We start from the raw sequence: 27,807 nt of genomic DNA on the forward strand, positions 1-27,807 counted from the left end.
GGAAATTTAAGTGGGGAATACAGGCGCAGGGTTTTATTTTTATGGTTTCCATTAATTCTCCACAGAATGTTGGGCAAGGCACTTAAATTCTTTCAACTGAATTCTGTAAGCTTCTTGGCTTAAAGGTATCAGGCAAAGAGAAATGCATTATTTAGTTACCAAGTTCATTTTCATGTAGAAAAATCTGTACTGTGATACAGATATTAAAATAATATTATAAAATTCAAGTTAGCATGTAAGACTAAAAGCAACTTGGTGGCAAAGTACACATACACATATACATACATATATATATTCACCACTATATGACCATGGACAAATCACAGTCTCTCAATACCTCAGATAAATCCTATTAAGACTAGAAACTATAAATTGCTGATCTACATTAGTATAAGGAGTTTTCACACCAGTAGCTACCTATACTGATGAAAGCACATGTCTGGCCTCTGTAGCTGGCTACTGCCTATGGTTCTTTAAATCACTGATTTACTGGCCCCAGAAGGAAGCACAAGGAACAGGGGCTAAGAGAAAAATTTAGACTAGATATAAAGGAAAAATTTCCTATGGATTAGAGGTAACCAAACATATAATAGACTATTTCACTTGTTTGGTTCATTGATTAAACTCTGTAGACTTTATCCACCATATGTGAATACTGTGAGATTGAATTTTTATTTTCATTGCCACATGCAAATCACTTAAGACACCGGTGAATAAAGGCAACATCAGTGAATGGAGAAAAGATATTGCCAAATACCCAAGATGATTTTACTTTTAAACCTCCAGTTACATAAGTTGTATTTGAAAGGAGTAAGAGACCTAGTAGGAAAATATAAGCCCTTTACCCTAAGTATTTTATTCATACTTTCCCTTCAAAAATTTTTTTTGAAATTTTCCAGGAAAAAAGCCCTTGGGGAAAATGTACCCATTTTTGCTTTTTCCCCTACTCAAGTCAGCCTTCATATCTCTCTGCTAAAATTAAAACTGACCCACAAGAAACTGAGCCAAGATCTGACAAGTTTAGCTCTCTGGCTTAGGGATAATTATATTTTATAAATTTCATTTGTTCAAACAAAAGACTTAATATTATTTCAACCCAATGCTTTCCATGTGTGTTATTCACAAACAGGAGAAAATGAAAACAAAATCTGGCTGGAAAATATGGAAGATGGAAGATGGTGTTCTTTTGAAAAGGCAAAACAAAACTGTTCAACATTTATCTAATTGATTCAATGATTTCTTTGGAAGCTTTCTAACCTGCCAAGGAAGTCTCAACTGAGGCTTTTTCTCCAGAGTAGATGCTACTGGTAATTCATTGATGTCTTCGGACTTGGATGCCTTAGGGCACTGTGACTGTTATTGTATCATTAGCATCCCAGAGGTGGTCATAATATTTGGTAATACATATCATAGAGGCTTGTTGAGAGGAAAAATGTAATATGGGTATGAAAATACAGCATAAATTGTTTGTTTCAATTGAATGATAAGCAATTATTCAAAAACAAAATATTTTCTTATTCTATGTTTTGAGCCTTTTAATTAGTATTGTAATACTTCAGTGTAACTTAGATGTCATTCATGTGGATACACCTCCTATTGATCCTATAACATCTTTTGGAGCTTGCTTGTGTGTGTGTGTGTGTGTGTGTGTGTGTGTGTGTGTGTGTTTAGAAAGACTGTTATCTATTTCACCTCGAATGGAAGTACAATCCCACTACCGATCAGAATGGAAGCTTTAACCTACTCCATTTTTTTTCCAACCTGTACCAGTTTATACCTCCTTATAGGCATCCTGGTAGCCTCACTATACTCAGAGACAATCATGTTGGTGCCAGACTTAGTGCAAACACCTCATTAGCTTTAGCTCTCCTACAACTAAGAATTTCCAAGCTCAAGTAATCCACCAGCCTCAGCTTCCCCAATAGTATGGATTACAGGTGTGTACCCCTATACCTAGTGTATACCCTATACCCTATACCCCTATGCCCTATACCATACATCCTTTCTACTTTTTCTTGTCTTTGTGTTTCTTTTCCATGTTCTCCCATATATCATCATAAGAAATTATAATGCTCTGGAAACCTTTCTTCTAGGTTTTTCTTAACATGTTGTGGGCACTAGTACAACACAAGCTTTCCACAAATCTGTCTTTTTCTATCTCCCTCATCTTCCCCTTCCTCTCCTCTCCTCTCCTCTCCTCTCCTTTCTCTCTCCCTCTATTCCTCTACTTCCTTCTTCCCCTCCCTCTCTCTCTCACCAGATACCTCTTTTTCTGATCATATATTCCATTTCCTAGATGATACCTTTTATACCATATCCAAACTATTGGACATCACTGGAAATAGGTTGTAGATGAGTGGTGTCTAACTTGGGACCATTAAACCACACGTAAGAGCCTTAAAGTCCATTCATTGACTTAGAAAACTACTTGACATTATCTGTTACCATGTATTTTTTTTTATTTTGTTGAATATTGCCCAAATACGTTTTAATCTGGTTTGGTGGCACTCAGGAGGGTCCATGAGTTTGGTACCTCTGTTGTACACTACCTATGCCCATCATGCAGCTATTTCTCCATTACCCTTTGCGTCACCCACAATTTGCAGCCTGTAGATATTGTTCTGTTCTATCTGTGTTGTCCATCTGTATCCAGTGTTTTTTCCTAATAAACAGATTGAAGTACTAATACAACAGACTAACTACAATTCACAGTCTAAACAATATTTTTTCATCCATTTACTTTTTTTTTTTTGGTGAGGCAATTGGGGTTAAGTGACTTGCCCAGGGTCACATAGCTACTAAGTGTTAAGTGTTTGAGGCCGGATTTGAACTCAGGTCCTCCTGACTCCAGGGCTGGTGCTCTATCCACTGTGCCAACTACCTGCCCTCATTTACTTTTTTAATGCATGATTTGTTAACCAACTTCTGCATTATGGACCTCATTAAAACAAAAAGGACAATTGATCATTTGTTTTAAATCCTCACTATTAGTCCTATGAGGACTAATCAAGAGAACAGGTATATTGCCATTACCTTCCGGATCAAGAGCCAGTAAGTGGAAGACCACCCACCACCATTACCCCCACAATTATTCTTTCCTCTCTTCTGAAGATGGCTGTGCCCACTGCAGGCAGAAATGCATCTTTTTGTATTTAAAAATTTTACTGTACTAATTGTCTTAAAAATAGAGAAATAATGTGTCCCTGTGAGTAAACCATGATCCCTGATATATAAGTATTTTCGTGTGTGTGATCTCATCAGTTGGTTCTCAATATCTAGTAGAATTCAAGTGTTCTTCCAGACCTGCTTTAAATATATTTACATGCATAACTATATGCATGATATATCATACATATGATAGATATATGTAGATACAGATGTTTATCATCATGTATCCAGCTCCCCATCCAATTTAGTATCATAGAATTATAACATCTTAATACTTAAATCACTCATAAAGAGATCATATAATCCAATTTTCTTATTTTAGAGATAAAGAAACTGAGCCCTGAGGAGGTTACATGGCTTCCCTTGTCAAACAGTAAAGGGCAGAGCCAGGATTAGAACACAGATTATCTGCCCCACCCAATCTCCCACTAGTTTAGGGTTCTTTGTTAGGGCATCATTCTGTTTCCCTTTATATTTACTTTTGTGATGATCCCAAAAGATAAATTATTTAATGCAGACTGATCTATATAAGCATACTTCAAATCATTTTGGGTAACAAATGGCCAAGCCTGACATTTATCTTTCAATATTTCAAGTTTCTTTTTTAATATGATATCTCCCCAGGCTCCTACTGACTCTTTGGCAAAATGGTTCTAGCTTCAGAATCTCTAGAATATCATCAACATTCTTCTGATGAATAGGGTGGCCCCAAACCAAAATGTCTTGTCTTGAAAGAAAGCAATTTCTCCTCCCAACTTCATGTACTACTGCTAATGGTCTTATTATATACATTTTTAAATCAGTCAATTATCCTCCCATACAAAAAGGAATAAATTCTTAATACATGAAACTCAACACCTCAGTTCCAAGGATATTGTACCCAAAATAGGGTCTTTGGAGTTTGAATAAGAGGGGAATAATGGAAAGCAGCAAGAGAACTCACCAAAATTCTAATGTTTTTTCAACCCATACCTTCTGCATATTATGTTCTACTATAGTAAAAATTATATTGAATCATTAAATGATAACCTACTATATGTAAGACATTGTAGGCAACATAATGAAACATAATATAGGAGATTATACTAAAAGATCATTGAAGTACAATTAAAAGCCCCTGTATTACTTGCCTTTATGTCTGCTTAACTTAGATTTATTGGGAATAGAATGGGAAAATATCTCTTGTATCCACCCATTCATTTCTTTCTATTCCCAATTCCCCTATCCAGGTTCTTATGTTTGCATACTCAGATTTTTGCAGTTACGGCCCTATCGGCAATTTCCTCATCTCTAAAATGGGGATAATGAAACTTGCATGCTCTTCCTCACTTGGTACACAACTACTTCATAAACTGTGAAGCTATATAAATGTGAGATATTATCAATATTACTATGATAAAATTCCTTAGTAAGAAATTGTACTGCCAAGGTTTTTTCATTTTTTCTTGAAAACTACATATATGCTTATCCTACCCAAGTAATGTGATACCCTCATTTCTTTAGATAACTCATTCAAATGGATAGTAACCCTTTCTTTGAGTGCTGGATGTGTAATCAAGAAGACTGGATTTGAAAGAAGAAGAGAGAAGAAGAAGGAAGAAAGAAGAAGGAAGAAGAAGGAAGAAAGAAGAAGGAAGAAGAAGGAAGAAAGAAGAAGGAAGAAAGAAGAAGGAAGAAAGAAGAAGGAAGAAGAAGGAAGAAAGAAGAAGAAGGAAGAAAGAAGAAGGAAGAAGAAGGAAGAAAGAAGAAGGAAGGAAGAAGAAGGAAGGAAGAAGAAGGAAGAAGAAGAAGAAGGAAGAAGAAGAAGAAGAAGGAAGAAGAAGAAGAAAAAGAAGAAGAAAAAGAAGAAGAAGAAGAAGAAGAAGAAGACAACTGGATTTGAATCCTGCGTCAGACACTTAATAGTTTGGTGACCCTGCATCAGTCATTTAACCTCTTAACCTAAGTTTCCTCATCTGTAAATAGGGATAATAATAGCACCACTCACAGAGTTGATGTAAGGATCAAATAAGGTAACATATATAAAGTACTTTGCAAATCTTAAAGGTGTTATATAAATACTACCTATTATTATAATTAGAAAAAGCACAAAGTTGAGTGAATGGCAATGCTAAAAGTAACATCAAAGCAAACTGTGATGAAGTATTTAGCATGTTTCTCTTTTTGTTTTGTTATAAGGGATTCTGTGCTTTAAAAAAAGCATTCTCTCTGTTTCTCAAGCCAACCAGGCAGAGTGGCTGCTAAAACTGTAAATGACAATTACCAGATGAAACAAATCAGAAGGGAGAAATTGGGAAGGAAAAAAAGGAGAAATAAAAGGAAGAGAAACACCACAAATGATTGGAATGAGAGAAAAACCTGGGTCTTATATTCCTGGAAGAAAAGAAATGCTGAGTCTTCCTTTCAGGTAGCTTCTTCCACTACCAGGTAAACCTAAAGAACAGAAATGAGCCAATGCAGGGGTATAGGAAATAGACACGCCCAGAAAAACATCCAGGTGTCTTCCTAGTAAGTCAGAGAATGGTTATTCCTAAGGAAAGAAAAGCTAAAAGACAAGCTACAAAGGAAAAATTAGGAATTGACTTAAAGTTAGGTAAAATTCAAGAGAGGATGTACTCAACAAGACTGCTACCAATTTTCAATGGGTAAAAGACTCAGATTAGGCATAGCTAGAAGTTAGTTAAGAAATGATACCTATTATCAAAGACATTACTTTGTATTCCAAAGAGTCTCTTATTTAACCATTGGTGTTTGAGTATTGTGTAAGTTTAACTATAAAAAGAAATACTTGTCCATCCCTCCTCCCTACCCCCAGTCACGGGAGCCTTCCCTCTAAGGTAACCTTTGTTCTTTGTAACTTTCAGTAGTGGAACTATTTTTTCCCACATTCTGTCTCCTCCATTAGAATGTAAGTTTCTTGAGGGCAGATACTGTTTTTGTTTCTTCTTTGTATCATTTGAGCTTAGCACAGTGCTTGGCACATACAAGATGCTTAATAAATAGCTGTAGATTGATAAAAAGTGAAATTTTCTAATCTGTGCAGTTGAACCTTACTAAGTGGACCACATGGCCATGACTTGGGCAAGTCACTTAAACCATCTGGGCTTCAGATTCCCCACCTGTGAAATAAGGGTTTGGAAGGTCCTTTCCAGTGCTAGATCTATGATCCTATGCCTGGCTTTGTCCCTTTGTGATTAACTATCAAAATTACAAGTATTATTGCTAAAAGTAGAAAACTTTCAACCCTTAAATAAGGAAACTGCAACTCAGTTGTCCCAGAGGGAACAGCTTTATTATAACAACACTATAAATGACAACTGCAAGTCCCCTATGTGCTCAGAGGCTAAAATAATTTCCATGGGGTCTAAGAGAAAGCATAGAATGACCCCAAGTGAAATTCAATAGTTTTTGCTTTTCTCATTCCCTTATATTGAGTGCACATGAGAGTTTATTTGGGGATGGATTCTAAGCATATATATGGATTTTTATATAAAACTGTTTTCTCAGACTTGTAGGAGCTTTGGGAGCAAGTTAGGGAGGAAATGGTTTGATAAGTATAGTTGGGTAACTGAAAATAAAAATAAGTCTGTTTTTACGTAAATCTACATTTACCTACTAAATACTTATTTAGCAATGTGTGCAACGGAAAAAGAAAAGATATCAATAAAAAAATCTGTTTTCAAAAATGCTTACTGAACCCTTAACTTGGAGACTAGCACTTTGTTGTCACCTAAGTAAGCAGAGTTCTTATCATCCATGTTGCAAATGTGATTCATATGAAGAAATTTTTCACTACTGGAGCTCCTCATTAACAATCTGAATTTGTTGGTAATTAGTAACCTAGAAGCTTTTAATATTCTGGTCCGAGTCCTCTGCACTCTCCTTTTAGAAATAATGACATATCTGACGTACTCTCTTATACACACAGATGTTGAGTTTGTCATATCAGTGTGTTGCCATGGAAAAGGCTGCAAATCAGCATCCAGGAGGACCACAGGGTTATAAATTACTAAATAAACACCTGCCCATTTGGTAGACACATTAAGTTACTGCATCACTTAAAAGTTATTAGTCATCAATACATTATACAAAGAGGGTGGAATGACGTTAATGCCACTGTAGCAATGACAAGCAGGCTAATTACTATTACACACACCAAATGCGATGGAGGCTCAGCAGAGTAGGGAGGGGGTGGCGTCTCCACAGCTATTTCAGGATCCTCATGTTCACTTTCACTGTAGCATTCTGCAATAAAAATGGAAGTGCTCAATTGTGGGGGGGGGCGGTAATCATTGCTACATATTCCATAAAGCATCAGCTAAGATATTTTTCTGGCTAATTTTCTTACAAAGGTCGACACACACAAAATTCATTTCTCCTGCACAAAATGCCCTGCCTGAGGATCTGTCTACTTTGAGGAAAGAGAGACAAAAATGAGAGTGAGTGGGCTGGTTTCATTGTGTTGGGTTTCTTTAAATGGTTTTAAGACCAGGTTGGAATAGGTAGCTGCAGCAAATGGATAAGGAGAAGGAGAATCTTTCCATTTCTAGGTTGAAGATTCTATACCCTTTGCCCTTAAAAGTTTAAATTTTGTTCTTGGCTCCTTTTAGTGCAGGGCTAGTTAACATTCTCTGTGTCATGGACCCCTTTGGGAGTCAGGAAAAAGACTAGAAAGACTCTCTTTTGAGGTATGAAAGCTCTAGGCAGACCCAGATGATGACACCTCCCACTACCACCATTTCAGGTCCTGGCATCCCTTTATTAGTCCATTCTTTCAGGAATTAGCAGCATACCCACCTAGCACATATGCTAAAATACCAGAGAGGACACTGTAGGATGGAATGTTGTCGGGCTGAGAGCATGACTAGATCAGTAAAAGGGGTGTCTGTCTGAGTCTGAGCTGTCATAACTACAGAAGTGGGGAAATAAAACATTTATGCTGGCAATTACTTTCAGTGCCAATGAAACTTCCAGCTACTATGTGGGTGAATTAAAGGTAACAACATACTTATAGCCAGTACAGACTGGTAGAACAAACTCATCTATATGTTCCTCTCCTTTTTCTCTTTTTTCTTCTCCATTCCTTCCTCCCTCTTTCCCCTCTTACTCTTCTTCTCCCACTTCTCTTTCTCTCTAATTTTTAGGGAAGTTCAAGTTCAAATGTTCAGATTCATTTCATCTGCATGAGGCTCATTCTATTTCCATCACCTAATCACCTCCCACTATAAAACCCATAGGTTTAAAATAAAATATACCTTCATCTTTTCCTGTAGATGCAAGACGGATTACAGCTAACCCGAGCTTATTTAACCACCTAAAATTTAAAAGAGAAAGCAAAAATGTATATGGCAAGCTTTGATGATCACAGAGAAGCCCAATGCCCCTGTACCAAATTGGTACGGAAGCCTCAAACCCCCTCACTGAGCCTTCTTCCCCAAATATCTGCAATAAGAGATTACTTCAGTCCTGGTGCTAAAGGGAATACTAATTTCTACCCAGTATCTTCATGGGAATAGGAAAAGGCAATAATTAAAAAGGATGTTTTCCCAGAAGGGCTGGTAGTTCAGTGAGGTAGAAATACAGCCTTCATGTAATCCTACAAAATGGGAGCCCAAGGCTTTCTCACAACTTTTGTATTCAAGCCATCCTTGGTCGTGAACAACAACCAAATGGTTCAGAGCAGCAACTAAGTTGCATGGCTTTTTAGGACATTCTAAGTGCCAGTGCCAAATATAGTTTCTTTTGAAAGTGTCCACTCCAAATATTATGTCATCACTTCAAGTTTTAAAGTTCTATCATCAAAATTGCATCTCAATACAAATGGCTGGATAGTTCTCTTTGGGAAGACATGGGATATATACAGTACTTTAAAAAAGATATTTCCACATTTAATTACTAAAATCTGGCTGTGACTTAATTTATGGTACCCCTTAATTTATGAAAGATATAGTTTCTGGAAAGTTAAATGTAATGCAAACATTTAAAGATCCTGTTTTCCATTTTTTTTTAAGTAGAGATGTATTCCTATGAGAAAACATTTCCCAGTTGCCTCAATTTTGAAATTTCAGGTAGGAAACAAAATGACACTATTCTTAGAATAGATGACCTGGATTAAGACCCCAGCCCTGTGTGATGCCTTGGGAAAGTCATTTAACTTCTCCATGTTATAATTTTCACATTAATAAGAGGAAAACAATACATGATCTTCAAGCTCTAAAATCTAAGGTTCTATGATAATGCTAGACATATGGTAAACTCAATTAGGATTATGCATATTAACATTCAGCAGCATGTTACACTGGGGCATATCAAAACAAAAGAGAGAGGGAGGAAGGAAAGAAGGAAGGAAGGGAGGGAGGGAGGAAGAAAAAAGAAGGAAGGAAAGAAGGAAGGGAAGGAGGATGAAAAGAAAGAAGGAAAAGAAGGAAGGAAGGAAGAAGAGAAAGAAGGAAGAAGGAAGGAAGGAGTGGAGGGAGGGAGGAAGGAAGGAAGAAAGGGAGGGAGGGAGGAAGAAAAAAGAAGAAAAGAAGGAAGGAAGGAAGGAAGGAAGGAAGGAAGGAAGGAAGGAAGGAAGGAAGGAAGGAAGGAAGGAAGGAAGGAAGGAAGGAAGGAAGGAAGGAAGGGAAAGAGAAAGGGAAAGAGAAAGAGAAAGAGAAAGAGAAAGAGAAAGAGAAAGAGAGAGAGAGAGAGCGAGAGAGAGAGAGAGAGAGAGAGAGAGAGAGAGAGAGAGAGAGAGAAGCTAAGTGTTTCCATAACTTGGCAACTAAGCTCTTCCACATCTTATTTTTAGCCAACCTTGAATGCTGCCAGCAGTAAAGGTAACCATGGTGGTTTCCATAGAACTAGAGACCTCAGCAATCAATCAATCAACGAGCACTTTTTAAGAATTTACCATGAGCCAGGCACTATACTAAAATCTATGGGGTACAAATACAACTGAAACAACACCTACTTGCACAAAGTTTATGTCTTAATGAGAGCAATCACTTTGGTGCACATTTTAAGAGAAAACTGATGCCTGCACCTACATGGTGATATTGAAGCCTGATCATTTCTACTCAGGAATGATAAGGTGACATGTAATTAGCCTATTTAGAAACCATAGTTTACTGATAATGTGAGGGTCTTATTTTATTTTATTCAATATAGATCAATTAAAACATGAAATGGTGAAAAAGAATCTCAAGTTTTGAAGTGAATTCAGAAAAATAAGGAAGGGGTTTCCTAAGCCAGTTCATAAGATAGAAAAGCATGGTAATTTACCAGAGCTTCAACAGAAAAAACAAACAAACAACAACCACCTAACCATTTATCGGTCCCAATCCATTGTTGTTATTGTTGTTCAGTCATTTTTAATTGTTTCCAATTCTTTGCGACCCCATGGGGTGGGGGGAGGGTGGTAAAGATACTGGAATGGTTTGACATTTTCTTCTCCAGCTCATTTTGCAGATGAGGAAAATGAGGCAAACAGAGTTAAGTAACTTGCCTAGGGTCACACAGCTAATAAATATCTGAGGCTGGATTTGAACACGAGTCTTTCTGACTCCAGTCCTAGTGTTCTATCTGTTGTACCATCTGCACCCTGTCCATTATGTATATGTAAAGAGAGAGGGTATATTGGAGCTTCAATCACTAATGTACACAAAACAGTAACTGATTATGAGAAATAGGCATTTGATCAGGATCTTTTGTATACTGAATTTTTAAAGCTTACTGCTTAGATCAATCCCATCACCAAGAATTTTCTAAAATATTAAGGCTATAAAAAAGCATCCATTCGTGGTTAAATAGATGGTTGCACAAAAGGACACACAGTTATGGAGAGGGAGGATCACAGATGTTTCCTGGGTGTTTGTTGTATATTCCTTTGATGTGAATGTGTGTGCTAGCATAGCCCGGGTGTTGAGACATCAACACACAAAATCCAAGCACTCTTATTTCAGACACTGGCAGAAAAGCCTACTTCTACCCCCAAACTGAGTTTAGAAACTGATTCTTCCCATTGCAATTGCTTCCCAATGTAGTTTTAAATTGAGGGTAACTGCAAAACATGAGGGGTTTCTATTAACCTTAAGTATTTTTCCCTCTGGCCTCTCGGATAGATATTCAGCTACTCAAACAAAGCTGTTTCCCATGGAGACAAAGCTCTAAGAATGGAAATGACATCTAAAAGTGGTCTCTCTTTCCTGCTACGCAAATCTATTCTGATTCTGAGAAATATTTACACCACTTCTACATCAATACTTCAAAAAACAGGGGCTTTGTCAATATGGTTATCTACTCCACTGTTACAAATCATAAATAATCTGTGACCTGGTAAACCTTGATAACAATGGGAACTGAAATGATTCATCACCCCATGCATGGCAAATCTAATGATGAATTCCTCAGTGTTTAGCTGAGGTAGATGTCAGACAATGCTATTGTCATTGCATCAGTTATTAAAGCCTTTGAACTTAGGTGGGACCTTCTAAGTGCCTCTCATCCAAGAAACCAACATCAACTGTCCATCCTGATGCTACACACTCTAACAAGGCCCTGGAGGAGAACTATAGTAAGGGGTTTATCAACTGGTTAAAAATCAGAGGATGCAGCTAGGTGGCACAGTGGTTAAAGTGCCAGCCCTGGATTCAGGAGGACCTGAGTTCAAATTCAGTCTCAGACACTTGACACTTACTAGCTGTGTGACCCTGGGCAAGTCACTTAACCCTCATTGCCTCCCAACAAAACAGAAACAAAAAATCAGAGCAGTACAAAAGTGAGCTAGAATCTCTTCATCCTCAGAATTCTCACTGAATCACATATTAAATATCACAGACAATAGTAGGAGAGGTATAAGAGGATCATAGAATAACATATGGACTAGGTAGGCCTGTGATCTCAGGTAGCTTTACTCCTTTACTGCCTTCCTAGAGTTTAAAAAATGCCTTCATCAGGCTCCTCAGAGTGAGGGAACACACAGCCTCAGTGTCCTTCAGTGTTATCTTTTGACTTCTGTAAATAAATATAAACTAGAATTTTATTTTGATATGACAGTGAAAATAGGTATATAAACTGATTCTGATATTTGGGTGTCTTTATGGGGCTGTGGTTTTGTTGGGAGAGTTGGTTCCCCTTTGCTACTTCAACAATATTTACAATATAATTACACCAGACTCTTCAAGTTTATCCCCCCCCCCATTTAAAGCAGGTGCCAGGCGGTGGATAAACCTGACTGGGGATCAGTGTTTTAAGACATAACTCAAATCTAAATGTGCCTTCATTTGGACAGGACAATTACTCTTTATTATATGCTTAAAAAGAAAACTATAAAATAGAGATCTACAACTCCACATACGTTACTCTTTTTCTGTTCTATGTATATCAAAATGCCCATTTGGGGGCAGCTAGGTGGTACAGTGGATAGAGCACCGGCCCTGGATTCTGGAGTACCTGAATTCAAATCCAGCCTCAGACACTTAACACTTACTAGCTGTGTGACCCTGGGCAAGTCACTTAACCCCAATTGCCTCACCAAAAAAACAAAACAAAACAAAAATGCCCATTTTATTTGATGCTTGTTTAAAGTCAGAGTAAAAATAAATTGATGGGGGAAAAAAGAAAGAAAGCCAGTTGTTGCTAAAGACTACAGTGCTGGAGCCAAACATTAAATCTTTACTTAATAACAAGCAGATGTTCAATGTGGTTTTTTAATCATTAAAACGTGCTTGCTTTTTCATATTTTTTAATTTGGTAAACATCAGAAAATGTAACATTTTTAAAGTCATTAACTTACATTCCTTTAGTAATTTTTAAATTTTGGTAAATGTGAAAGAATGTACATTTTTCTTTGCTTGGTAACAAATACATTATGGGAGAAATGTGATCATTATTTTTAAGTGGCACATATAATTTCTACTGGACGCAATAATATTTGATCTAATGGGGATCTCGTTGCAGCACTTTTGCTCTTTTAATGAACAAACATCCCTTGCCTCTGATCTTGCTAAAGCATTGCCAGGGATTTGTTTATCTGATTGGCCAACTGACACCCATTGTCACATGGGAGAGACATTTCTTGAAGGAATAAGACAGGGCAGGACAGTTTGAAAGTGGGGGAAAGGAAGTTGGAGACATGGAGCTCTCTATAGAAGATGAAAATAATCGCTAATAGATGCAGAATGCTTTATTGTTCCTTTTTTTCTTTCTTTTTTTTTTTTGGTGAGGGAATTGGGGCTAAGTGACTTGCCTAGGGTCACACAGCTAGTGTCAAGTGTCTGAGGCCAAATTTGAACTCAGGTCCTCCTGAATACAGGGCTGGTGCTCTATTCACTGTGCCACCTAGCTGCCCCGCTTTATTGTTCCTAAATCTTTGACAGACCTTATCTCCAGGGAGCTCAAAACAATCCTATGATAGAATGGCAGTTATTATTATTCTAATATGGCCAATGTGATCAAGTGGGAGGCATCATGAAGACATTATGGCCATTGAAGACCAGAGCTAGTGTGAGACGAAACCAAAGGCAAATTTCATCTATTTCATCTATTTTTCCAAGGCAGCCTCAATATTATAGAACACGTGCTACTTTCAAATGCACAAAATCCATTCCTTATATAGCAGAACCTATCCAATGGTACTTAAGATTTCTTTCACAAATTAAAAGCATTTGAACATTTAAGCCTTCTTTCCAATTCTTGCTTTTACTTTGCTGAGTAGAAAAGAAATAAAATCAAGTCTCCTTCAATTGGCTAAAAAAATTGTGGCACCAGAATCTAATGGAATAGCACTAACTAAATGAATGAGAAATATAATTAATTTAGAGAAATGAGGAGGGATATAAACTAATTCAAAGTTTTTAAAAAATTCAAGAAAAAATAGGCACAATGCTTACAATGTAAACAGTAAAAGCGGGTTGATATTTTTTTAAAAATTGAATGCTATGTAATTATAATGACCAAGCTTGAACACAGAGATTTGAGAAAATGTACTTCCCTCCTTCTACTGCAGAAGAGGGAGAATATGGGTGTGGAAGAATCAATTTATTTTCAGATATGAACAACGGCTTGGGTCAGTTTCACTGAGTTGGTTTTATTTTAGATTTTTTTCTCTTCTTTTTAGTCTTTGTTACAAGTTAAGACATTAGTAGACAAAAAGAGAGGAAGATTTCATTGAAAACAAATGCGGTGTAAAAACAAAGACATCCATAAATCTGTGTAATAATAGTAATCACTTTGTCCTAATTTTTTTTAATCCTGTGTTTTGGTTTTAGACTAAATTAATAGTATTGATTTGTCATTTTCCCAGAGCACTATGTGCTTGCTAAACAAGGAGAAAAAAAACCAAACACACAGGCTGGTAACATTCTTTATCCTATATCAGGCAAAATCATAGAATTAATCATTGATTCAGATGAAGAAGAGACCTTAGATGTCCTCAATTTGACCACTTCCCCTCACTTTCTAGACAAAGAAAGTTGATTCTCAGAAAGGGTCAGGTCAAATGGTAATAAGTAGCCAAATTGGGATTCAGTTCTGAGCTTGCCTATTTCATCCCTTGTTTTGTTATATCTAGAACAAGAGTGCCCACAACTTTTTGTGCTAAGGAGCTATACTACTCCTCACCTGAAGAGTGCGGATGTCATCAATGACTGGTGAAGGGGGTAGCAATCAGAAAGCATGTGACCTGGGTTCTGTGTACTGACAAAGAAATGTTGCTGGCAAGTCAGGAGATATAAGCCATGTCTTTACTACTTTCCCTTACAGATATCTGATAGGTGGGGAGAGTATAAGAAGAGACCCTAGAAGAAAATCATAGAATTTTAGAATGTTGAAAGAGAATTGGTAGGTACCTCAGAGGTCTAGTTCTCAAAAGAATGAGAATTCTCTCAAGAACAAACCTAACACACACACACACACACACACACACACACACACATACACACACACACGCTCCAGTAAGAGGGAGCCCACCACAAACTGGCTCTGGAAAACTGATTGTTAAATTTTCAGTGAGAGCATTTATACCTCAGAAATCTGAAAAGGCTACAAATTGGGGCCTGATTTATTGTTTTGTTAATTGACTAGACTTAAGAAAGTGGTAGAGAAAATGTTAATGCAAATCAAACTTAAAAGTTTATACTATGGTATGGAGGGCAAGGATGGCATTGGGGACAAGGGGGGTATTAGGGGCAGGGGAGGGAAACAGCTGTTAAAAATTTACCAGCACACCTCTGGAGGGAACCCACTGCCTCCCAAAGCAACCTATTCCACTTTAAGTTTGTCATAATTGTGAGGAAATGTTTCCTTACATTAAGCTTAAATTTGCCTTTCTACAACTTTGACCCACTCTAGCTCTAGAGCCAAGCAGAAAAAAAAAATTGAATGCTTCCTTCACATGCTAATTCTTCAAATACATGGAGCTCTTCCCCTACCAGATGCTAAATCTTATCTTCTCTAAGCTAAACATCCTTATTTCCTTCAATTGATCATCACAGAGAATAATCTCAAGGCCCTTTACCATCATGGTTGTCCTCCTCTGGACACAACAAATTAGCAACCTAGAGAAGTTCCTTGAAAGTAGGAATTTTAATATTTTGTATTTGCATTCCAACATCTAAGATAGTCCCTGGTGTATAATAAATACGTAACAAATGCCCATTGATTGGTTGATTGATTAGCAATAAACAGATAGATAATAAAAAGACACAAGTAATTAGAAAGCAATGTACAAATATCAGATGTGATGAGAGTAAGGTGAAGCAATATGAGATGGGAAGAGAATAAGGTGATCTTCTAAAGTTTGCTTTACCATGTAAGTTCACATTCAATCAAAATCCATCCTAGCTGAACTCTGATATAAACCAGAGAGATTCCACCATCTGATTATCTATCACATAAAATTTTTAATAGGCAAAAATAAGAAATAGGTTTAAATTAGAGAAAGAAATTTATCCTATGAGTAAAATCTTTCTGACAGCAAATTTATCAAAGGAATATGGCAGGAGGTTGTGGAATATTCTCTGCCAAGAAAATCTTTAAGCATCTCATGGTGACAACCAAAAAGTATTTAATAAATGCCCACTTCCATATGGCTCTATGATGAATTCCAGCTGAGATGTCACAGATGGCATCTGCTGAAAACAGAGAAATTTACTTGTGGTTCTATCTAGCCTCATTTTCCTAATTCTCTGATTTTTACAGCTTATATAATATTATTAACAGTGACACCTTGAAATGGCCACTATTTCCTCCTTCCTATTTTATTGTTACTGCAAAAGTATCCCACAGGTTAATTTGAAAGAACTTAATTTTCAGGTGTACTTTCTTTTCTAACTCTCAAATTTCCCTACTTAGGGAAATGAATATGAAAACAACAGAAAGGAAAAGGAAAAGACAAGGATGGGAATGCCAAAAGTATCAGAAATATGAAATATATTTAAAAGAAAAATGGATCCCTTGGAATACTACTATGCTATTAAAAAAAAAAAAGATGAAGGGGACAATTTCAGAAAAACCTGGGAAGACTTGTATGAACTGATACAGAGTGTAGTAAGTAGAACCCAAAGAACAAGGTACAAAATAACAACAATGGAAAACCAACCATGACTCACAAGGATTCATGATGAAATGTGATACCCTTCTCCTGACAGATATAACAGATTCAAGGCATAGATAGATATAGATATAGACATAGACATAGATATGTAATTATTTTTGACATGGCCAATAAGGAATTTGTTTTGCTTGGCTGTGCATATTTTGTGACAGGGATTTTTTTTTCTGAACAGGAGGAAGAGAAGGTAAACTTTCATTAATTTTTTTGTTTGTTGGTTTTGTAGGGCAATGAGGGTTAAGTGACTTGCCTAGGGTCACACAGCTAGTAAGTGTCAAGTGTCTAAGGCCAGATTTGAACTCAGGTTCTCCTGAATCCAGGGCAGGTGCTTTATCCATTGTGACTCCTAGCTGTTCCTTCATTAATTTTTTAAAAATGAAACTGAATTTTAAGAAATAAAAACCAAAAAAAAACAAAAAACCCCAAGCCTGACCCTTGCTTGGAATACAAAATGCCAAAATGTCACCAAAATGTGTCTATGCCCATAAAGACTCAGAAGCAATTGTTTTATTTACTTACATGTTCATTTCCTGCACATTCTCTGCTGCAAAATAAAATGTCTTGATCTGTGGATGGCTGATCTTAAAAGCACTTGAAGGGAAAACAACAAAGATACATGAGAAGTTAATGTAGAAGAGAATTTGATGGATTCACAGCTATACCAGTAAAAATGCTACTCTTTCCCCCTTCCTAGCTCAAATTTAAAAATTATTTTAGACGAATTAAATTCTGCCTCTTCTATTCCCTGGCCTCCACAAAAAGGTGTGAGTCAATTCCTCCTGTCATCCAAAGAATAATGTTAATTAATGGTTAAGACATTCCCTTTAAAATACGATTATACTGTTTTCACTTGGTCAAGAGTGCACTGTTTGTCAATGCTTAAGAGAATGACAAGATGCAGGGGAAGGAGCTTCATCTTAGAATAATTGACCCACATCTTTCAATCAAGACTCCTCCAATGTACACAGGAAATTCGGAAAGGCACCTGTAGTTTCAGGGCCCTAACTACAAAAGAATCTTTCAGAACATTACCTTATGGAAGGGTCCTGAGTTAAAAACCTTCCCCAGTTACCCACACTTTGATATGTGTCACAAAATGATTTCTGGAGTTCTATTAATAAAAAATACATCTATTCCAATCTGCTGTAATTAAAGTTAAAGGTAGGCAAACAGGTATAAAATTCTCATGTATTAACTACTTAGTAACAACCAATTTCATACATGCTTAATTCAAGACAGACATAACACATTTTAACAAAAAAAAGAATAAAATTAACATTTGTCTCAATTTAAAATAAAAGTTTGAAATATTGAAATTAATGAGCTAAAGTTTTTCAGTGGCTATTTCCATGTTTGCTTTTAAACCAGTAGTCCAAGGCCACACGACCAAGACCATCATTGCTAATTAACCAAAAGCCACCTAAGTCAATTATAAAACTGCACACATCCTGCTACACCAAAGCATCCAACACCCAAAGGGTAGATAGTACCTTCCACCCAGCTCATCCTCCTTGTTAACAGTTTAAAAACAGGGGTAAGCTCTGTATAAGCTCCGGCAACCATTACCCTAGACGAATGCTGACTTTTGATTGGACTACAGAACAAATTAATTGGAAGTGAAAGACAGAATAGGGAAAAGGGGGGCAGGGGGAGAAAGGAAAAGGGATTATTGGGGAAGCAGTACTGAGATGCACTGGAAGAGAAAGGGAAGGGGATTGGGAGCTGGGAAACTTGGCTCCAGTCCTAGCTCTGCATCTTGCCTAACCATGTGAACTTATACATGCTGCATAACCTTTCGAGGCCTCATCAGCAAAATGCCAAGCTTGGACTAGATGACCTTAAGTCCTTTTTCCAGTCCTGAAACTCTTAGGATCCTATATTACCTCTGTACATGAGGTACTTGTACTCAAACACTTGTTTTCAGCAGACAGCTAGCCTAGGATTTGTGATTTCACTTGGAAAACAAACAACTGTCCATGCCATGAATGGTTTCACAAAGAATTTAAATAAGAAAACATCTTTGGCCTTACTTGTCATCTGTGCCTATAGTTATGTGGAGGGAGGTCTGCTGAACCTCGGTTACTAACTAGCACAGAACCTTGGCATCTCCTGACCTCCATAGAAGAATTTGTTCATGGAGTTCCCTCACATCACAGAACATAGAGCTCTGATGTAGAATTTTATGAGGGACTGTTAAAAGGTCTATCATTTCTCTCAGAATGCCAATGCCCAACACACAGGAAGAGAAATTCTTCTATTCTTAGTCAACTTCTCCAGGTCCCGGGTCTGTTCCCTTCATTAGCTTCTAAAACACCACACCTCTTTTAAAGTCAGGGTCTCACCCAGGCAAATGCACAATGAACATGAATTAGGTGAATGTTAACAAGGACCATGCAGGAATTTGTGACGTGTGATGAATGACTCACTACTTTTTCTTGCATTCAGCAGCTCTGTCCACAACAAAATCTGGCAAGTTGATGAAGCCATCAGCTTTCTCTGCCTGAAAGAAGTACAAATCACAAATCTAAATTAAACGTGCCTATCTTCAGTGCATTTTATTTTATTATGATTAAACAAACTGAATTTAGGAGGTGGGATAAAGAGAAGGAAACATGGCTGCAACATGATTAAATCTTAATAAAGGCCAATATGTTGTAATGGACAGAATGTTAGACATGGAGTCAGGAAGATCTGACTTCAAATGCTTCCTCAGACTAGCTATATGACCCTGGACAAGTCCCCAAATCTCTCTCATTTTCAGTTTCCTCATCTGTAAAAAGGGAATAAAAATATCTAGATTGTCCAGGATCAAATGAGAATACACACCACACATATAGTGCTTTGCAAACCTTAAGAATACCATACAAAAGCAAATGGAAGGGGGCGGCTAGGTGGGACAGCGTCGAGCACCGGCCCTGGATTCAGGAGTACACGAGTTCAAATCCAGCCTCAGACACTTAACACTTACTAGCTGTGTGACCCTGGGCAAGTCACTTAACCCCCATTGCCTCACTAAAAAAAAAAAAAAAAAAAGCAAATGGAAACTAATATGTCACTAGATACTATATCCTGAGATATTTTCCCATCTATAAAGATTAGAGTCATCTACTTTTGTTGTCATTTGTCCTTCATTCCTGAAGAGGGCCACAGCATGGGAATGATGCCATGACTTGCACTGAATTGGACTTAAGTGGAGGGGGGGTAGGGGGGAGGGGAATGTGCAAAGTCACCAACCTCACTCTCTCCTCCAGAGCCATCTGGGCCCAGTGGCAAGATATATATATATAAAGACAACTGGAAATGGCCCCAGATGTTTAAGGCAATTGAGATTAAAGAACTTGCCCAGAGTCACACATCTAGTAAGTGTCTCAGGTGAGAGTTGAACTCTGGGCCTCCAAACTTCAGAGCCAGGCTCTATCCACTGTGCCACCTAGTTGCCCCACAGCCATCTACTATCTACTAGGTAGAGACCCTCAGGAACATGGAGGCATCAAGATATTGAAGGTTTTTCCTCACAGGGAAATTACATATTAAGAAACAAAACTCTATGTTGTCACACTGGGGGGAAGAGTTTTAAATATTACAACACTTTGTTAATGGAAAATAGTTTACATCTTTTATTATAAGCTCCTAGGATCATAGATTTAGAACCTAAAGGGACCTCAGAAGCCTTCTAGTCCAATTCTATCATTTCATATTCAAAAAAAAATTAAGGAACAGGGGGTGATTTTACCCATAAGGTCACACAGAAATGTGAGGCAGGATTTGAACCCGAAGTCAGTGCTCATTCTGATGTATCATGTTTCCTCTAGGTTTACTTCACAGTTGTTTTTTTGTTTGTTTGTTTGTTTGGTTTTTTTTTTTTTTTTTAGTGAGGCAATTGGGGTTAAGTGACTTGCCCAGGGTCACACAGCTAGTAAGTGTTAAGTGTCTGAGGCCGGATTTGAACTCAGGTACTCCTGACTCCAGGGCCGGTGCTCTAAACACTGCGCTACCTAGCTGCCCCACTTCACAGTTGTTTTAACATTAAAATCAATAGTTTAAGACTGCAGTATAACAGTAAGACACAGCACCTGTACCTGCTTTAGTCTCCTTCCTAATTATAACCCATTTGCTAATTCATTCCACATAGGATCTCAAATCTTTAAAAACAAACAAAAAGAACCTGATCCACTGGAGGCAGCTATCATAAGTGAGGTATTTCCTCTTCCTGAATAATACTGAACCTAATTTTTATATTTGCACTCAAGAGCCTCTGCACACAATCCAAGAGCCTTGGATGATGCCAGATTGCTCTCAAAAGGTATGGATGGGGCAGTAGACAATATATGAACCAGAGGAGATCATTGTGTGACTTTGGGTAAGTTGTGCGACTTTTCTGGGCCTCGGTTTTGCCCTCTGTCAAATGAGAATCATCTCTGTCCTCTGTGCTTCATAAGATTATTGTAAAGATCAACGAAGATAATGGATGGATGGGAAGATAAACTGTAAATGCTACAAGTAAGCAAACAATGTTACTGTCATCAATAGTCATTTGACACATTGAGTATACCTCCAAGTACAGCAAACATGGACAGGATAGTCAATATTTCAGAGACAAGAAATCTCTGCTTGCCCCCTCCTAAATTCCAGATCCTGGCAGACAACAAAATGTTCTTTCTAAGACCCACCCCCCATCAATGAAGGAAGGAATTCTATCTTTCTAAGTTTTGTATTTCTCCCAAATAATAACTGTAAAACTGCACACAACAGGGACCTAATAAGTGCTCACTGAATGCAATGGAATTAAATTAATTGGAATAGAGTCCCATATAGTAGATATTGCCAGTGATTCTCAGACAAGTTATCACCTAAACCCATGACAATTCAAAGCTAAAAAAATGATCTCCAAGTGGTCTGGGCCTCAGTGGCCTTTCACTGAAGCATGAACAATTGAAATACCGTCAAATTTTGATGAACGAGGTCTTGTCAAATTATAATAGAAAAACTAGAGTCAGAAAAATGCAAACTAATATTAACGAATCGAAACTATAAGAATAAAAATCAAAGAAAATGAATTGAGAAAAATCCCTCAACCATTCAATGAAATACAAAACTGCAACAATGAACCATTTAATTAGTATTGAAATTAGAATTCAAAATGATGTTACTGTTGGGGAGGACAGGTTCTGATTTACTAAAAGTAGCCTATACACTGCAAGTGAGTGGCAGCTTTGTAGAATAGATAGAGAGCCAGTGTTAGGGTCAGTAAAATCCAGTCCTACCTTTGGCACATCCTGATTGTGTGACCATAATAAACAAGTCTTATTTAATGTCTTAGTACATTAGGCAATGGGCAGCTAGGTGGAACGGTGGTTAGAGCTCTAGGCCTGGAGTCTGGAAGATCTGAGTTCAAAAGCAGCCTGACACATACTAGCTGGGTAACCCTCAGCAAGTCACTTAACCTCTGCTCGCCTCAGTTTCCTCATCTGTTAAGCTGGAGAAGGAAATGGCAAATCCCTCTAGTATCTTTGTCAAGAAAACCCCAAATGGGGTCATGGTCACACGACCAAAATGACAGAACAACAACAACATATACCAAGATATTTATAGCAGCATCTTAGCACCACATGACAAGAAATAACAACTGAAAAGAAACTGGGTACACATAAATTAAGCAATAGTTGAATAAGTAAGTAGCATACTGACTAGAGTAGAGAATTTAAAATCAAGATGATCTGAGTTCCAATTCTGCCTCAGACACTCCTTTAACTCTATTATACTGGGTGAGTCTCTTAACCACTGTCTGCCTCAGTTTCTGAATCCATAAATGGGGATGGTAATAGCATCTACCGCCCAGGGGTGGTATAAGAATAAAATGATATTTTTAAAGTACTTCACAAACCATAAAGCACTATATAAGTACTAGCCATTATTATTATAAGAAAAGGATCAGTGAGGTGAGTTGTAGTTAAGGAGACTGTCTGTGATATAAAACCATGCAATGATTTTTTTAAATGAATTAATTTTTAAGTGCATTGTGAGGTGCGAAGAAAGTGGAAGAAATTGTATGAATGAGAGTAACACTAACTCCACAGACCAATTAGTTAAGAGTGGAACAACTCTGAAAGAATCTCTCTCTATGTATCCAGTGACTCTTATGATTAAAAAATAAGAACTATATTCTTTTTTTTTGGTAGAACTATATTCTTTCAGTTAGCCAAACTAATGGAAAAGAAGAAGACATGGATGACAGATCATTCAAGAAAATAATATGGTACTTACAATGGGCATTTTTATTTAAATGTACTTTACTTCTTATCTAAAAATATGAGAATTTATTTCAATGTAATGATGCAAAAGCCACCTAAATCAGGAAGTAAAAAACTGTCCAGTTCCCTATCTCATTTCAGAATCTTTTCCAATTTTCCCTGAAATCCATAGCATTCTAAGTGGTGTAGTAGAGCGCTGGACTTGGAATCAAGAAGACCTGAATTTGTTTTGTCTTGAACTCTTAAGAGCTGTGCACTCAGACCTGGGCAAGTCCTCTAATATCTCTTAGTCTATTTCCTCATCTATAAAATGAGAGCTTCAGATTTGATGACCTTCTAAGGTCTTTTCCAGCTTTAAAACTGGATGTATAATATTTTCATGCTTTAAAATTAGTTTTTGCAAATCAAACCTGTAAGTAAATAAGGTGAGTATTATTATTCCCATTTTACAGATGATGGAACTGAGGTTCTGAGAGGCTGAATGATTGGATCATAGTATCAACAACCTAGTTCCAGACCCAGGAAATATAGTAGGCATTTACAAAATATTTGATTGATTGATTGAATAAAATAAAGAAACTGTGTAAATGAGAATAACATCTATCCAGTGGCTGGATACTCAGGGTTGAATCTTGTTCCCCTGACCCCCAGACCATGTTCCCTTGCCAGCAATAGCATGAACAACCCAACCCTTTCTCATATCTTCCCAGAACAGCAATGCTGAGGTTTCCTTGCTAGTATGGCATGCAATCAATTTGAAGATGTCAACAGAATTCATAATTATGCAAAGGAGCTAGTTGTAATTAACTTTTGAGCAAGGTAAAAAATTCCAATAACCCACCCCCGTTCATTGAAAGGTGGTTTTCCAGGCAAAGGTTCACCAAAGCTATCAAATTTTAAATTGCTAAGTCCTTCTAAGTAGGCTTTAAATACAGTTTAAAGCTCACCATAAAAATAAAAAATAAAATTTTAAAACCACTTATTACTCACACTTGCCCATAAATTTTCGAAAAGGGTTTTTTTCCTTCTTCCTGATGTAGCTAATTTCCTGTGCTTTACTAGAAAAGCCATTTCTAAATAGATTTAATTAATCACCAGATGAGTACTGAATGGCAAGTTTTTTTTTTTAAGTAGCATAATATAAATCTATATGGTAGAGATCTGTGGCTTCACAAATAATTTTTTCTGTTCACTTTGCATATGCAAGTGTTCTTTTTTCATGTTGGTATTTATTAAATTTAGAATTTAGACAATTTAATAAAGGAAGCTTATTATGAATCAGTGTGAGGTAGAGTAAAGAAAACTATCCTTGGAGTCAAAAGGTCTGGACTTGTCCCTGTCTTTATTGTTTACTAGCTGTGGAAAGTTAAGTAAATCACAAAGTTTCTTACAGCCTCAATTTGCTCTTCTGCTGAAGTGAGGGTAATAATAATAATAAAAATAATAATAATAAAAAGGCCTCCCTTTCTTATTAGGTTGCTGTGAAGATCATAATCTTGAAGCTGATAAGAACTTTAGAGATTATCTGCTCCAACTCCTTGGTTTTAAAGATGAGGTAACTGCAGAAATTTTTCTTGCTGTCTGTTTATTCATTTCAGTCATATCTGACTCTGTGACCGTATTGGGGGTTTTCTTGGCAAAGATGCTGGACTGGTTTGTCATTTTCTTCTGCGGCTTATTTTATAGATGAGGAAACTGAAGCAAACAGGGCTATGTGACTTGTTTAGGGTCACAAAGCTAGTAAGAGTCTGAGGTCATATTTGAACTCAGGTCTCCCTAACTCCAGGCCTGGTGCTCTATCCACTGCACCACCTAGCTGCCCCCAAAGAGACTTATTCAAGATCATACAGGAAGTGAAAGGTAATCAGAACTTGACTGATGTTTAATTTTCTTTCCTCTGCAGTGAAATGAGACTAATAGCAGGAAAGTTCTACAACCTAAATGAGCTAATAATATTAGCTTCACTAGTATATCAAATAGAGAAAAGAATGTTCACTCCACACATTGAATTCATATTCCTGGAAACACAAGTAACAAATGAATCCTGGTTTCCTTCTGACTTCTGGTTAACTGTTATATCCCCTGGACCATGTTGTAGGAGGCAATTTAAAAAAAAAAATATTGTTCGGCTGATCCAGGGTCTTCTAAATTACTATAATTCTAAAAATGTCATGTAATTTTCCAGAATTAAATGCTGAGAGACAGGTTATACTATTTTCTAAAATCAGTCTAGCTCCTCTAGATTTTCAGGTTAAAAATGTTGAATGGGAAGGGAAAACTGAATCTCCTGATCCTGGGAATTCTGGACTGGAGTATGATAAACTGATCCGAAGTGTACACTAAGTTTAGAATTCGTGTGGTGAGTCCCTAGACGTTGGAAGCTACTAGGTTGCCAAAGGATGGGTGAATCAACCCAGGTCTGAAGTGAAGCAAGTTAAAGTTTGTGTGCCAGTCAGAGCAGGGCTGGCTATGAGAAGCCCCTTGCACTTCCAGCCTGGAAGAGACAGGGAGATCTAGTCTTTAAAAAGAAAAAGAAAACACAAAACAAAATGTCAGGGGCACCTAGGTGGCACAGTGGATAGAGCACTAGTCCTGGAGTCAGGAGTGACTGAGCTCAAATCCAGTCTCAGACACTTAACACTTACTAGCTGTGTGACCCTGGGCAAGTTACTTAACCCCAATTGCCTCACTTAAAAAAAAATGCCAAGGGAGGAAGTGGGGGGGTATCAAAAATAAGTAAATTGTATAACAAATCAGTGTGTTGAAGAGCAGGCCACTATTGTGGGAAAGGGAGAATGATTTAAAAAACCCCTCCTTTGGGGGCAACTAAGTGGTGTAGTGGATAAAGCACTGGCCCTGAATTCAGGAGGACCTGAGTTCAAATCTGGCCTCAGAAACTTGACACTTACTAGTTGTGTGACCCTGGGCAAGTCACTTAACCCTCATTGCCTTGTAAAAAAAACCCTTCCTTTCTTCTTTCCTTCCTTCCTTTCTCCTTTCTTTCTCACTCTCTTTCCTTCCTTCTTTCCTTCCTTCCTATACACCCTCCCCTCATAGTTGTAACTTTACATAGTTTTTTCAAGCCCAATAAAATCCTGATATGTCTATAATTTTTATTTTTAAAGTCTGAATATCCTCCTCAGAAATAAAGTTAATTGGAGACTTTTCTCTGTAAAGTAAGTCTACAATAAATCCCTTTGTAAAACTCAGGGGGAAAAAAGCTTCTCATAATCTTAATAATCGCCTGCGAATTTATCTGTTTTGTAAATGCAGGTCGACTCAGCCTCAAACACTGGATAAAGAGCCAGGTTTGAAGCCAGGAAGACTTAGCTACAGGTATTACCTTGAGCACATATTGACTGTGTAACCACAGACAAGTCACTGAATCTATCAATGGTTTAGATCACTTTCCAAGACTTTATGTTGCACAGAAAGAACCAACCTGCCCAAGTAGAAGGATTTTCCTTATCTAGTCATTCTCTATGCCATTGAAATCATAGTTCTACTTCCTCCCTCTCTTGTTCAGACTCACATATGTTGACTATAAGACCCAGACAATTGCAATTCAATTCAAATCAATAAACATTCATCAAGCACTTACCATGTGGTAGGCACTGTACTAATCACCAGGGATACAAAAAGAGGCAAAAGACAGTCTCTGACTTAAAGGAGCTTACTATCTAATGGGTGTGTGGGTGGGGGAAGGGCAACATGCAAACAAATATCTACAAGGAAAGCTATATATAGGATAAATTGGAAATAATTAACAGAGGAAAGCACTGGAATTAAAGGGGGTTGGGAAAAGCTTCCTGTAGAAGGTAGGATTTCTGTTGATATTTAAAGGAAGCCAGAGAGGTTAAGTAGAGTGGAGAAGTGAGAGCATTCCAGGCATAGAACACAGTCAGAGAGAATACTTGGAGCCAAAAGATGGAGTGTCCTGTTTGTGGGACAGCAGGGAGGCCAGTGTCACTGTCTTTCTGAAGAGTACATGTGGAAAGGAATGGGGGGGTGGGGAGCGCTAGGTTATGAAGGGCTTTGAATGCCAAACAGAGCATTTTGTATTTGCTCTTGGAGGCAAAAGGAAGCCATTGGAGGAAAATCATCTTAGTGGATGAATGGAGAATGGATCGGAGTAGGGAAAGACTTGAGGCAGGCAGACCCACCAGTACTATTGCAGTAACCGAGGTGTGAGGTAATAAGGCCTGCACTAGAGTGGTGGGGGGGCAGTTTGGGGGGGGGCATATTCAGGAAATGTTGCAAAGGTGAAATCAGCAGGTCTTGGCAATGCTTGCATATGAAGGGTGAGAGATAGTGAGTAATCCCAGATGACTCCTTGGTTGCAAGCCTGACGGACTGGGGGGATGGTATTGACCTCTACAGTAATAGGAAAGATACCAAAGACACTTTGGTACCCAAGCATGTATACTTTCTTTACCCTTGAAATTCAGACCCTGGCCTCTTCAGCCAAAGTAGACAAATGCCTCTTTTCTTTATATCTTCAGGGGACAGATAGGCAAGCAGTCAGACAGACGAGATAGAGACAGAGAGAGGTTGATTATAATGGCATAAAGACTAGACTTGGAATCCAGAAGGCTAGAATTGTAATACAGAGATGTGCTGGAGCCAACTCATACCTTTTAATCAAGAAAGTCAATTGTTACATTTTGAAAATAAGCATTTATACCTTAGAAACTGGCAAATGCCACAAATCAGGACTTGATTTACTGTTTCTTTGATTGTCTAGGCTTCAAATGATGCAGAAAATGTTAATAATGTAGATTAACCCTTAAAGTGTGT

The 27,807-nt window shown here is 37.5% G+C and overlaps 1 protein-coding gene across 4 annotated transcripts in view; it reads right to left on the reverse strand.

The window, feature by feature from the left end:
* Positions 1-27,807, reverse strand: part of IPCEF1 (interaction protein for cytohesin exchange factors 1) — a 120,853-nt gene that overhangs the window by 46,324 nt on the left and 46,722 nt on the right. For all 4 annotated transcript variants that reach the window (XM_043964260.1, XM_043964264.1, XM_043964262.1 and 1 more), the window contains 4 exons: positions 19,186-19,259; positions 17,279-17,350; positions 8,424-8,482; positions 7,325-7,413 (listed from right to left, as the gene is read on the reverse strand). In XM_043964260.1, the coding sequence (XP_043820195.1) occupies positions 7,325-7,413; positions 8,424-8,482; positions 17,279-17,350; positions 19,186-19,259 (294 nt within the window). The remainder of the gene's footprint in view (positions 1-7,324; positions 7,414-8,423; positions 8,483-17,278; positions 17,351-19,185; positions 19,260-27,807) is intronic.

The sequence above is a fragment of the Dromiciops gliroides genome, chromosome 4, assembly GCF_019393635.1.
Source record: "Dromiciops gliroides isolate mDroGli1 chromosome 4, mDroGli1.pri, whole genome shotgun sequence".
Classification (NCBI taxonomy): domain Eukaryota; kingdom Metazoa; phylum Chordata; class Mammalia; order Microbiotheria; family Microbiotheriidae; genus Dromiciops; species Dromiciops gliroides.